This window comes from Lonchura striata, chromosome 2 (genome assembly GCF_050655825.1).
Source record: "Lonchura striata isolate lonStrDom1 chromosome 2, ASM5065582v1, whole genome shotgun sequence".
Lineage (NCBI taxonomy): Eukaryota > Metazoa > Chordata > Aves > Passeriformes > Estrildidae > Lonchura > Lonchura striata.
The window spans coordinates 1,120,632-1,133,960 of record NC_140704.1 but is presented as its reverse complement, the minus strand read 5'-3'; the positions used below and the strand labels follow the sequence as shown (position 1 = coordinate 1,133,960).

General features: G+C 58.3%; 2 protein-coding genes across 2 annotated transcripts; both read left to right on the top strand.

The window, feature by feature from the left end:
- The first annotated feature begins 179 nt into the window (after window positions 1-179).
- On the top strand, window positions 180-4,235 carry LOC146768086 (uncharacterized). The gene is made up of 4 exons (XM_085572893.1): window positions 180-1,215; window positions 1,763-1,868; window positions 3,374-3,475; window positions 3,645-4,235. Exons 1-4 carry the CDS (start codon window positions 847-849, stop codon window positions 4,013-4,015), a joined length of 948 nt encoding a protein of 315 aa, XP_085429019.1. The 5' UTR covers window positions 180-846; the 3' UTR covers window positions 4,016-4,235.
- Window positions 4,236-8,379: 4,144 nt separating this feature from the next.
- LOC116183281 (zinc finger protein 398-like) lies at window positions 8,380-12,723 on the top strand. The gene is made up of 7 exons (XM_031504143.3): window positions 8,380-8,516; window positions 9,355-9,756; window positions 9,851-9,977; window positions 10,394-10,507; window positions 11,166-11,276; window positions 11,399-11,521; window positions 11,622-12,723. Exons 1-7 carry the CDS (start codon window positions 8,493-8,495, stop codon window positions 12,347-12,349), a joined length of 1,629 nt encoding a protein of 542 aa, XP_031360003.3. The 5' UTR covers window positions 8,380-8,492; the 3' UTR covers window positions 12,350-12,723.
- Window positions 12,724-13,329: the final 606 nt, after the last annotated feature.

The window sequence follows — 13,329 nt, the reverse complement described above, 5'->3', positions numbered from 1 at the left end:
CTCACCCATTTACATGAAAAAGGAGAAACCTAATTCCAGGTGGAATTGTGAATACCTGTGAAAATGTGCCCTCAGAACCTGATTAGTGCTGGAGCCAGGACTGGTGATCTCCTTCCCTCTCCCATCTGGTCTCCCTCTCTCTCTTCCCTCTTTTTTATTTTTTATTTCTCTCATAACAGAAGATAAGAACAAAAATACCAATTTCCATGCTGAGTGTTTAATTTAATAACCAGGCTCTGGGAGCTTTTTTTGGACCTTCTGATCCTTGTTTCTTTTTAACCCCGGGTGTCCTCAAACCTTGGTATCTTTCTTCAAAGCAGGATGCAGCAGGATCCCTGGATGCTTTATTCCCTTTTTCATTGTTCCTGTCCAAAGATCTCCTCACTTATGGGCACCCCTGAGATTCTGAGTCTCTGGTACAGTCCAAACTTTCATTTTTTGGGAGTCATTTGTCTCTCAGCCCTGTGCTGTGTGCTGGATAACCTTTGGAGCCCGGGATCCCTCCTGGATACAGAAATGAACGGAGCTCACTCTGTGTGCATACCACAGGGGTTAATTAAATATAAATCTGCATATTCAGTGGACATTAAGCTGATTTTAAAGCTTTTTTCCCTTCTCAGGTCGTTGATTTGAAGCAGCTGGGACAGACCTGGCTCCTCTCTGTGTGGAGCTCCCGTGGGAAGTTCAGTCCCGTGTTTCACTCAACACCTCATCTCCTCTTTGCCAAAACCATGGGCTTTTCAGAGAAATGCAGACCTGTTTGGGACTGAGGTTGATCGGGAACTCCCTGAAGCTTCTCCCTGGTGCGTTTTTGGGGGTTTTCCCCCCGTTTCCTGGTGCGTGCCTATGGGTTACTGCGCGGCCCTGAACTGCCAGAACGGCACCAGCGGGCCCTACAAGAACAGCTCGGTCAGTTTTTACGGGTTCCCCCTCCACAACAAAGCCCTCCTGAGGCAGTGGCTCCAAAACATGGGCCGGGACATGGAGACCCCCTCCAAATACCAGTGCCTGTGCTCGGAGCACTTCGAGGAGAGCTCCTTCGAGACGCACCCCGTGAAAATCCACAGGAAGAGACGGCGCCTGCTGAAGGAAGCCGTTCCCAACAAATTCATCCTGGCCTTGGACGGGACCTGGCTCGTGGGGACCCCGCGGGTTTTCGCCGACGTGCTGAGCAACAAGAGCCGAAAACGGATCCGGAATTCCGAGCCCTGCAGGGTAATTGTGGGGCTGGATAGTGGGAATGCATTAAATTAAAGGGTGATTTGTGTGTAAAGCCTTGGAAGCAGCTTGGGAAAATATCCCTTAGAGGGTTTAATTAATAATCATAATGTTGTTATTCCCTAATAATAAGCTTTCATTACCAGAGAGGAGACTTTCCAGCCGGTCTGACAGATCGTGGCTCTGCCTCAGGGTTTATTTAAAACACTGAATTATTATATTTTACATTGAAGGAAGAACCACGTTCCCTGAGGGGGCTGGGCGTGGATGCTGACCACAGATATTTGGTTTTATGACTAATTTCTGACCCAGTTGTTGAAAAAAATCATTGTTCTGGCTGAGTCACATCGCTTTAAAGCCTTTTCTCTCATTCTGGATTAGCAGGAGAAGGTTCTTATGTAAAATCCTTCATTAATATGCTGCTTACACATAGCACAAACATCACTGGGAGCAGCAGGGAGGTGCCCACGTGTTTCAACTCTTGGGATAAGAGGGTTTTCAGGGATTCACAGCTCCCCTGACTCTGGAACATTTTGCTTTTTAGGTCTCTGGGATGTTTCCTCAGTGGCCACGTCTGCAGGATTGGCAGAATGAATTTTATAAGCAATTGCTGAAGGAGAAATTTGGATCTTTGCTCACACTGGAAAAAGGTGAGTTTTCCTTCTCCAAAGGGACACCTGCTGGGCCTGGCCTGGCTCTTGTCACTCCTCACATCCCTGATTTTTAGAGAATTCATCTTTAAGTGCTTGTGAATCTTTGTGAGAAACAAGAAGCTCCACAATTTTCCTTTAAAAGGTGGAAGGACAGTTTAGGATCTCAGGGAATGCAGCTGCCAATAAAAACAAGGATCAAGGAATGGAAAAGGTTTGGATACAGGAGCTGCAGTGACACACTCTTGAATTTTTTTTTTTTTTTGTCTTGGTCAGGGTTAGGATTAAAATGCACAGAGACAGTATTTCATATTTGGACTTGAATGTTTACTGTTTCTTATCTATATCACAGTCCTACAAGTCGTGAGTTCTATAGTATTGCACTAACAAGTTATAATGGCCCCATATTTGTCCCTCTACAAGGTCTTAGAACGAAAAAAAAAATCTAATTAAGAAATGACAATTATTTTTACTTTTTACCTAAATTATTTTTACTTCTAACCTAACAATTAATCACTTATGTCTTGTAATGTGGACCTTTTTTGTCTAGTTACACAATACTACCCAAACCCATGAAGAAGAAGGATTAGTCTTTGCCCTAAAACTTCTATCCTAAATTTATATCGATTACTATATTCTAAACCCTCAAACTCTAAGTTTCCCACCCTGTGATATCACACACTTCTATCCAAACTCCACCCCCACAATCCCAGTTCTGTCATTCCATTTTGGAAGCTTCTCCACAGCCTCAGGTCAATGCAGTGTTCTCCTGGGGCTCAGTGCCTGGCAGCACAGAAAGTCTGGAATTTTCAGCAGCCAGGGTTCCAACAACACACAGGATAATTAATCCTGTGCCCTCATTAATTACAGTGAAGTTGTGTTTTCCTCATCCCCAGACCCTGATATATGTCTGGGTTTGGGATTCACTGAAGAGAATTGAACTGTTTTAATGTAGAAATAGTGAAATAACTTGAATGATGCCCAGAAAATGAAGAAATCTTGATAATTAGCTTCAAGTGTCCAAGTATATATAGTTTGCTTGAAGTCACTGATATTTTAAATCTGAAGCTTTGAGCCATCCCTAGCTCCTCAGCATTCAGGTAATTCCTTGGATTGAGTCTTAGAAGAACCTGTTGAAATTTGGGGCATTGCACAAGAAGGAATTAGCTGGCAAAAAGACAGGACTGAACCATAAAATCCAGCACCAGGCAGCTGAATTTGGGGTTAAGGCTCAAATCCGAGACCTTCCACTTTTCAACATTTAATCTTCAACCTTCTGGGTGTAATTTCTGGAATATTTTATAAAAATTGGAACACAAATCCTGTTCATCCCAGACACCCCTTTAGACACTGGGGCAGCTGCTGCTTTTCCTTCCCCATTGGATCTTTTCCTGGAATAACAGAGATGCTCTTTAAAGAGTGAGTGATGCAGGGATTTACTGGAAAACCATCAGGGGGAAATATTAATAACCATCATTGCCATGTTCTTTCTGTTCCTTGTTCAGGCTGTCCTGTTCCCAAAAGCCATATTCCAGCAGGAGGAGCAGTGCAGGTCAAGGATGAACAGGATCTGGAGAGAAGGAAAATTCCTGCCAGCCTCAGCACAGGTGTGTGGTGTTGTGGGAATTCACTGGCAGCACCTTGAAATTGGTAGGATTGGAGGGATGGGGGATTCCAGCTCATCCCTGTTTTTTTGCGGGGGGCAATTGTTGTTCTTTGGAGATTTATGTTGTGTCACATCAGACTCAGGGAATGTTTGGAATCTCCTTGTTCCAGGCCGTGGTGGTGCCATGACCCAAGGATCATCCTCGAGAGCATCCCACGCCCCGCGCCGCCACTGCTCTGAGCTGGCACAAACACCGGGGAGCCGCCACAATGCGGGAACAAATCCGGTGGGAATGAGGAGCGGTGGCAGAGTCCTGGCGGCGCAGGAGCTGGATGAGTTCAGGCGGTTCCTGCTCTACCACCAGGGCCAGCTGGAGGCCACGGCGGTGCCGTGGTTCATCTGCGCCGAGTGCGGGAAGGGCTTTGCCCGCCACGGGTACCTGCTGCGGCACCAGCGCGCCCACGGCGGGCGGGCCAGGAGAAATTCACCAATATCCCAGAGAAACACCCCTGCTTCCCAGAGAAATTCTCCTGCTTCCTGAAGAAACACCCCTTTCTTCCTGGAAAAACCCCCTTTCTTCCCAGAGAAACCCCCCTGCTTCCTGAAGAAACCCCACTGCCTCCTGGAGAAACCCCCCTGCTTCCCAGAGAAATTTACCTGCTTCCTGGAGAAATTCATCAATAACCTGGAGAAACCCCCCTGCTTCCTTGAGAAAATCACCTGCTTCCCAGAGAAATTCACCTGCTTCCTGGAAAAATTCATCAATATCCTGCAGAAATTCACCTGCTTCCTGCAGAAATTCACCTGCTTTCTGGAAAAACTCACCTGCTTCCCAGAGAAACTCACCTGCTTCCCAGAGAAACTCACCTGCTTCCCAGAGAAATTCACCTGCTTCCTCGAGAAAGTCACCTGCTTCCTGGAGAAATTCACCTGCTTCCTCAAGAAAACCCCCTACTTCCTGGAGAAACCCCCCTGCTTCCTGGAAAAATTCACCAATATCCCGGGAGAAACCCCCCTGCTTCCCAGAGAAATTCACCTGCTTCCTCAAGAAAGTCACCTGCTTCCCAGAGAAATTCATCTGCTTCCTGAAGAAACATCCCTGCTTCCTGGAGAAACCCCCTTTCTTCCTGGAGAAACACCCCTGCCTCCTGGAGAAATTCACCTGCTTCCTCAAGAAATCCCCCTACTTCCTGGAAAAATTCACCTGTTTCCCAAAGAAACCCCCGTTTCCCAAAGAACCCCCCCTGCCTCCCGGAGCCCCCCACCCTCCACAGCCCCCTCGAGTCCCTCTCCCCGTCCTGCACGTGCCACAAGCCTGCCGAGGGTGCAGCTTTGCAGTCAGCTGTGAAAAATCCTGCTCTGCCCAGAGGTGGGGGTTTATAGTCCTGTGTGGGGCAGAGTGGATTCTGGGGATAAGGCAGTTTTCCCAAAATGGAATCGTGCTGCTTTGAAAGTGGGAGATCCCAAGCCAGATCTACAATTTAATAGGAAAATTAGAATAAAATGCAGTAGTACAAAAACACTGACAGAGTCGGGATACACCTTGGCAGCCTGTGGGTCAGGGAGGTGGCACAGCCCCATCCCAGGGGGGCTCAGCCCTCCTGCAGTGCCAGCTGTGCTTCTGCTGGAGCAGGATCCTGCACAAGGGGGGAGTTTTCCTTGGAGCTCCAGGGCTGGGGGAGATGGGCCTGGGCTCCTCTGGGAATGCAGGGGGAAGGAAGCTGCTCCTCTGGGAATGCAGGGGGAAGAAAGCTGCTCCTCTGGGAATGCAGGGGGAAGAAAGCTGCTCCTCTGGGAATGCAGTGGGGAAGAAAGCTGCTCCTCTGGGAATGCAATGGGGAAGAAATCTGCTCCTCTGGGAATGCAGGGGGAAGGAAGCTGCTCCTCTGGGAATGCAGGGGGAAGAAAGCTGCTCCCCTGGGAATGCAGGGGGAAGAAAGCTGCTCCTCTGGGAATGCAGGGGGAAGGAAGCTGCTCCTCTGGGAATGCAGGGGGCAAAGACTGCTGTGCTGTTCCAAAATCTCAGATTGGATCCAGGTAGGAATGCTTGGCTCCTCCCCTGGGCACAGCATCTCCCCATGGATGATGGAATTTTCTCAGCCATGCAGGGACACTCAGTGGCCATGAATAGATCTCCTGGAGGGAGGATGAGTCCTGGAAGAAAGAAAGAAAACCACCCCAGCTGGTTTTATAAAATACATATTTTTGGTTACATCTTGTATACCAACCTAAAATATGAATCGAGTTCTGATTCATTTGGTGCTGGCCTAATGGTCATTGATCAGGACCTGGGTAATTCCTGTCATTCCATGCTCCATCCAGCTCCTCCTTGGAGCAGGAGTTGGACAGAGCAGCACTGGCTGTACCAAAAGGGGCATTAAAAAGACCTGGTGCACCAAACAACATGTGCTGGAGAGTATCCAGAGTACCACAGAGAAACAGTGGAAGTTTTCAGGGATGAAAAATGAAGAATTTGGGATGGGATTGTAAGCTGATGTTTGAAGCAACCAATTCCAGGCATTACTTCCCCTACTTTAACTGTTCTCCCATTACTATACCTGCAGAACTAACTCTATTTTTGGGTTCTATTCCTATATTGACCCCATATTTTCCTGTGGGGTGAGATGATGCTTTGGTTTCTGAAATTCTAGGGGAAAAAAACCCTGGGTGTATTTGAAATGTGTGTACAATGTGTTGGTAAGGTTCCTCTGGGAAGCAGAAACACAGGAGGGAGAAGGGGAGAGGAGAGGGGAGGGAGCACATGCAAATTTTGTGTTTTCTCCCCACATGCTGGTAGTTTTCAGCATTTTTGAATATTCCAGTTGCGTGCCAAGAGGGAAAATGTGTTGCCTTCAGTTGGAGAGGTGTCCTCAGTCACAGACTCCAGCTGGAACGAAGTCTCCAGGCTCAGCAGCCCCTGAGGAGCAGCAGAGAACATCCAGCTGGTGCTGTGCTGGAGTTCCAGGAGTTCTGAGCAGGACTGGGAAAATGCACTTGGCCCCAAAGCATCCTGGCCACCCTAGGTACAGGAATAATGTCCCAAAAAGCCAGCCTTTTGGCACTGGCTTCTCATTATTTCCTTCTCATAAGTGAAGTTCTGGGGTTGGCTTTGCTTTTATTCCTCACAGAATTCCGGAATGGTTTGGATTGGAAGGGATGTTAAGGATCATCCAGTGCCACCCCTGCCATGGCAGGGACACCTCCCACTGTCCCAGACTGCTCCAGCCTGGCCTTGGGCACTGCCAGGGATCCAGGGGCAGCCACAGCTGCTCTGGGCACCCTGTGCCAGGGCCTGCCCACCCTCCCAGGAAACAATTCCTAATTCCCAATCTCCCATCCATCGCTGCCCTCTGGCAGTGGGAGCCATTCCCTGTGTCCTGTCCCTCCCTGCCTTGTCCCCAGCCCCTCTCCAGGCGGGGATGCTCCAGGGTAGGATGTGGTTTGACAGCCCGGCCATCCTGCACTGCTCCCTGGACTGGGATACAGCTCCATTCCCACAGAGGGGATGTTCCTCTCTCTCCTGACCCCTGGATCCCATGGGATGCTCCAGGCCTCAGCACCCCTCACTCCTGAGGGGTTCAGAGCCGCTGTGTCAGACCCAGCTTCAACTGCCCACTGCCACAAGGGGTGGGATCTTCAGCGGGTGCTGGCCTGGGGAGCAAAGCTTCTGATCTGACATTCCCAAGGAAATAGCATCTGCGTGGTAAGAGATGTTTGGAAAATCTGGGGAATAAACCAAGCAAACCACGTGTGTACTGGCAGCAGGTGAATCTGTGGCTGAGATGAAGAAGCCTCAGAGGTTTCTGAAGGAGCTGGAAGGGCTCAGCCTGGAGAAATGAGGCTCAGGGGGGGACCTTGTGGCTCTGCACAGCTCCTGACAGGAGGGGACAGCCGAGGAGGGGTCCGGCTCTGCTCCCAGGGAACAGGGACAGGAAAATTGGAAATGGATTCATATTTGGATTGCAAATTGGAGAAAATGTCTTGATGAAAAAAGGCTCAGCCCTGGGGCCATGGGGCAGAGCCTGAGGAGCTCGGGGTGTCCCAGCTGGGGCACACAGTGCTGGAGGGGACTGAGCGATGACATCCTGCAGGGAAATGGCTGCTCCGGCTCCCGTGATGCTGCTCAGCCCGTTAACCCTTCTTGTCCCACTGCCCTCCCTTCCCCGGGGCCGGGTCATCCCCCTCCCTGTCCAGCCCGGGGGAGCCCCGCCATGCCCGGATCCTGGAGCTGCGAGGCACTGGAGGAGCTTTTCCCGGGATAATCCCGGGAAGGTGGGAGCGGAACGCTTTTCTGTGGCCTGGCACCAGCCCAGCCCGCAGGGTTCCAGGGTCAGGATGAGCACACGGGGTGGTTCCCACACCCACAATGTCCCCGCACGAGGGTCTTGTGGCCAGGACGGGGGTCCTGCTGTGGGTGGTCATGTCCCGTCCCCCACGGCTCCTGGCCCTCGGTGCCACCCAGGTCGGTGCTCCCGGGACGCGGGTCCAGTCCAGTGTCCCAGGCTGGTGGCAGCGGAGGTGCTGATGTCCCGCAGCGCCTGGCGCTGGTGGCAGAGCTGATACCGATTCGCACAGCGGTGCCAATGCCGGTGGCGGTGGCAGTGCTGGAGGTGCCGGTACCCGGTGCCAGCGGACTGTGGCAGTGCCGGTCCCGGTGGCAGAGCCGCCGGCGGGGCCGGTGTGGGTGCCGGTGGCGGTGGCGGTGGCGGTACCGGGGCCGCGCCGGTGGCGGAGCCGCTGCCGGTGCCGGTAGGCGGCAGTGCTCGGCGCTCCGCGCTGCCGCCGCTCCCCGCCCGCTGCCGCCCAGCCCGGAGGAGGCGGATGCGATTCCCCGGCTGCCCGTGGCTGCTCGGCGGGGCGGCGGGGCCCGGCCCGTGCGCAGGCACCGACAGCGGCCCCGGCCCCGCTCCCGGCCCCGGCCCCGGCCCGGCCCCGCTCCGCGCTCGCCGCCGCCGCCGCCCGGCCCCAGCCCCAGCCCCGGCCGCGGCCGCCGGGGCCCGGCCCAGCTCCGCGGGGCCATGGCCGAGTGGGCGCCCGCCCAGGTAAGCGCGGCCCGGGGCACCGGCACCGGGAACCGGCCGCAGGCGGAGCCGCCCCGCCCGCCCCGCTCCCGCCGCTGCCCGGCCCGGCCCGCGCGCCCGGCCGGGACCCTCCGGCACCCCCAGCCCGCGGGGCCCCGCCGCCTCCGGGGACCGGACCCGCGGTGGCCCCGGTGCCCCGGGACGTGGCTGAGCCCCCCTGCCCCGGGACGGCCGTGCGTCCCGGGATGCGCCGGGCACCGCTGACCCGGGATGTCCACGTGCCCTCGGGATGCCCCGGGATGTCCCCAGGGACGTGACCCGCCGTGGCCCCGGTGCTCCCCGGATGCCCCGCTGACCCGGGATGCCCGTGTGTTCCCAGCATGTCCCCAGGCACCTCTGCCCCGGGATATCCCCGTGCCCCCGGGATGCCCCAGGGTGCCCCGGAATGCTCTGAGCAGGCTTCAGCCCAGGGACGTCCCGGGCACCTCTGTCCTGGCATGTCCCTCAGTGTCCCCAGGGTGTTCCTGCACGCCCCTGGTCCACACCTGCCCTGGCTGCTCCCTGCCCACCCAGCCCCATCCTCCTCCCGAGTGGGTTCCAGCCTGGGCAGAGCCAGGAATGGCTCCCAAGGGATTGGGGTGACAAGTTGGGAGGGGGTCACCACGGTGACCTGCCTAGTTCTGGCAGGTGTTCCACGGGGACAGGGATGGGCACTGACCCCTCAGGCCGGTGGGCATTGCACACGGGGGTCCCCTGCAGTTCTGGGGCTGCTGGTGGCCAAAAGCCCCGGCAGCGGGGAACAGAGGCTCCAGGGGGTGACCGTGGGCCTCCTCCCACTCGTGCCCTCCCCGTGGCCCAGGTGCAGGAGTGGAACATGGAGGCCCCTCACCTGATGCCGCTGCAGCCGCCGCTGCTGCCGGAGCGCGCGCACGTGCGGGAGGCGCAGCTCCACTCCGCGGAGGCCTCGCTCTGGACCGTGGTGGCCACGGTGCAGGCCATGGAGAGGAAGATCGACCTCCTGGCCACCCGCCTGCTCAGCCTGGAGGGCCGCTCTGGCACGGCCGAGAAGAAGCTGCTGGACTGCGAGAAGACGGCCATGGAATTTGGGAACCAGCTGGAGAACAAGTGGGCCGTGCTGGGCACCCTCATCCAGGAGTACGGGCTGCTCCAGCGGCGCCTGGAGAACGTGGAGAACCTCCTGAAGAACAGGAACTTCTGGGTGCTGCGGCTGCCCCCTGGCCCCCGGGGCGAGGTCCCCAAGGTAGAGTGTCCCAGGGGGGCTGCAGGGCAGTGGGGGGACCCTCGGTTTCCCTGGGGAGCGGGTGCCACTGAGCGACAGGGTCTTGTCCCCACAGGTGCCAGTGACATTTGTTGACATCGCCGTCTACTTCTCAGCGGAGGAGTGGAAGAACCTGGAGGAGTGGCAGAAAGAGCTGTACAACAACCTGGTGAAGGAGAACTACGAGGCTTTGCTGTCCCTGGGTAAATGTCCCTTTTTCCCCTCTCCTGGCAGGATGGAGCGATGGCTGTGTTGTTTCCTCAGTGGGTCCCCAACGTGGGTGGCCTGGTGCCCTGCCCCTGGTCAGTGGTGGCACTCGCTGTGTCCTGGGACCATTGCAGAGGGAATGCTCCATGGCTCATGCTGTGCGTGGGGACAGGGTGACACACATGCCATGCCAGTGCTGCAGGGGCCTGGAGAGGGTCCTTGTCCCCCAGAACCCAGGACCTGAGTGCCCACACTACCTCCAGCATGGAGGCACCGTGGGATTTTAGGCACATTCTCTGCCAGGAGAGACGCCAGGTCCTGGTAGCCTGGTGTGTCCCCAGAGTGTCCCCCGAAGCCTGGCTGACAGGGAGGGGGTGACAGGCATGGTGACACCGGTCTGTGTCCCTGGCAGATGGGGCCATCTCCAGAAGCGAGGCCCAGCCCCGCAGCGAGCGCGGGGACGGGCCCTGTGTCCCCGAGCAGCGGGAGCTGGAGCAGAGGGAGCTGCCGCCGGACACCTGCGCGGGTGAGGCACTGCAGGAGGACCCGTCCCCGCTGTCCCCACTGTCCCCACTGTCCCCACCTCACTTCTCCCACCCTCCTCACCCCAGGGATGCCCCTCCTCCCTCCCAAACAGTCCCATCCCCACTGGGCCCACTTCTCCAGCTGTGACTGGGAGCTGCCATGAGTGACCCCAGAAAATCCATGACTGTTGTGCTGGAGATCTTGGATATCTGTCACTGGGAGATCCACGTGTCCCCTGCTGCCACCACATTGTGTCAGGGCCCATGGACTGTGTCACAGTCACCCAGCCCCAGGCTGTGCTGTTGTCACCTGTCCCCAATGGGGTCTGTCACAGTCATCTGTTCCCAGGGATTGTGCCTGTCTCCAAAGGTTGTCTCAGGATTACCCATCCCCGTGCGTCATCTCAGTGTCACCCATTTCCAAGGGCTGTCCTACAGTCATCCATCCCCGTGGACCATCTCAGTGTCACCCATTTCCAAGGGCTGTCCCACAGCCACCTGTCCCCGCAGCTCCCTGGGGCTGTTGGATGTCCATAACTGCTGTGGGATGGGGATGTTCCCTGAGGCCGGAGTCCAGGGGTCACACACCCCGGGTGTGGTGGCCGTGCGTCACACGTGTGGTTCCATCCGGGCCCCGGCCAAGTCTCTCCTTGTGAACAGAGTCGCTGATCTCCACCTCCGACATCCTGTCCCGGATCAAGCAGGAGGTGGCCTTCGTGGGGGAGCAGCAGTTCCCGGAGGAGCGGGGGATGCCGCCAGACCCCTGTGCAGGTGAGCCCGGCGCTGAGCCTGCCCCCGGCGGAGCCGTTCCCTCCCCTGCCTCCCGGAGCAGGGTGTGGCTCCGCGTGCCTGAGTCCCTGTCCCCGTGTCCCCGTCCCTGTCCCTCCCTGCAGGCGCGGACGCCCTGATCACCGCGCACGACTTCTTGTCGTGGATCAAGCAGGAGGAAGAGCCCTGCGTCCGGGAGCCCTGGGAGCTGCCCGAGAGGGAGATGCTGCCCCCGGGCCCTGCTCCTGGTGAGGATCCCCACCGCGGGGCTGGGGCGGGTGGGAGCTGTGCCTTGGGGACATCCCCAGTGTCCCCGGTAGGACTGACCGGTCTCTCTGTCCCCCGCAGCCAGCGAGGGGCTGCTGGTGAAGACGGAGGAGCGGTGCCCCCACGCCGAGCCCCCCGAGGAGGTGGGTTTGCCGGGCAGCTCCGGGGAGCTGCTCTTCCCCGGCACGGGCTTCGGGACCCCCGAGGGACAAGCGGCGGTGCCGGCGGCGGTGGCTCTGCCGGCGCAGCACAGACTGGGCAAAGCTCCGGGCCCCGAGGCGGGCCCGGGGGCCGATGCCGGGGGCGTCCCCGCGGCGCCGCCGGGCCCCGCCGAGGAGCGGCCGCACGGCTGCGCCGAGTGCGGGAAGAGCTTCAGCGGCAAGAAGAGCCTGCGGATCCACCAGCGCAGCCACGCGGCCGAGCGGCCCTACCCGTGCGCCGAGTGCGGCAAGAGCTTCAATTGCCACTCGGGGCTGGTGCGGCACCAGATGATCCACCGCGGCGAGCGGCCCTACAAGTGCTCCGAGTGCGGCAAGTGCTACAGCCGCAAGGAACACCTGCAGAACCACCAGCGGCTGCACACCGGGGAGCGCCCCTTCGCCTGCGCCCAGTGCGGCAAGAGCTTCATCCGCAAGCAGAACCTGCTCAAGCACCAGCGCATCCACACCGGGGAGCGCCCGTACCAGTGCCCCGCCTGCGGCCGCAGCTTCCGCTACAAGGAGTCGCTCAAGGATCACCAGCGGGTCCACGGCGCCGAGGCGGGGCCGCCGCCGCTGCCCCCGCCCGGGATCCTGCCCCCCGGCGACTAGGGGCCACCCCCCGGGACCGGGACATCCCCCGGCCACGCAGCTTCCCACCGAACCGAGGTGCCCGGCCGCGGCGGGGGGCAGGCGGGGAGCCCCGGGCGGGGGGACGAGCCCCCGGGTCCCCCGCCACGGACGGACACTTCACCCCCCCAGCGCTCCCCCCACGGACAATGTCGCCGCCCGGGGTGGGGGGCAGCCCCCCGCCGCGTCCCCCCGCGCCACCCCCGCCTGCCGCTCTGTCCCCTCGCCCCCGCTGCTTATTTTTACTGCCCCCCCTCCCCGCGCCGTCCCGCTGTACAGTGCTTGGGGTGTAGTTTTGTATGGACGAAGCGATACGGAATAAAGTCGTGCTGGGCCGCAGAGCCTTCGGCACCCCCGCCGCGGGTCCCCCGTGCTCTGTGGCCGCGCTCCCGCCCCGTCCCCGGGGTGCCGGGGAAGGCGGCGGCAGCAGGATGGGACGGGGGGAGTGACGTGGTGGGACACAGGGCAGTGGGAATGGCAGCGCTGTGGGTCCAGGGGTGTGGTGGCTCAGGAGGTCCCTGTGTCACCGGCTGCAGTGGCCTCGTGCAGGTGCAGCTGTCTAGAGACCCCCACTCGTGTCACAGACCCACCCCTGGGTCCTTCCTGTCCCCTGTCCTTGACCCATCCCAGGTCCCTCCTACCCCCGATTTGGGGATAGGAGTTATTATTTCACACATTTCTTTCCCCACAGCCGTGTGACTCCAGGGCCCTTCCTCAGGCACCCCAGGGTCCCCAAGCTGGGCGTCACCATCCTCCTGGGAGGCCACAACCAGAGCTGGGTGCCCCTGGAAATGCCACAGCTCCTGCTGCTGTCCCACTGTCCCCTCCCTGGGGGCTGCACCTTCCTGTCCCACCCCACCAGGACGTGGCAGTCAAGGGGCCCTGGCAGCTGGGGGGCTGGAAGAGGGGACAGCACAGGGGACACAGCACAGAGGGTTCAGCAGTGCTGTCACCCTGGAGAT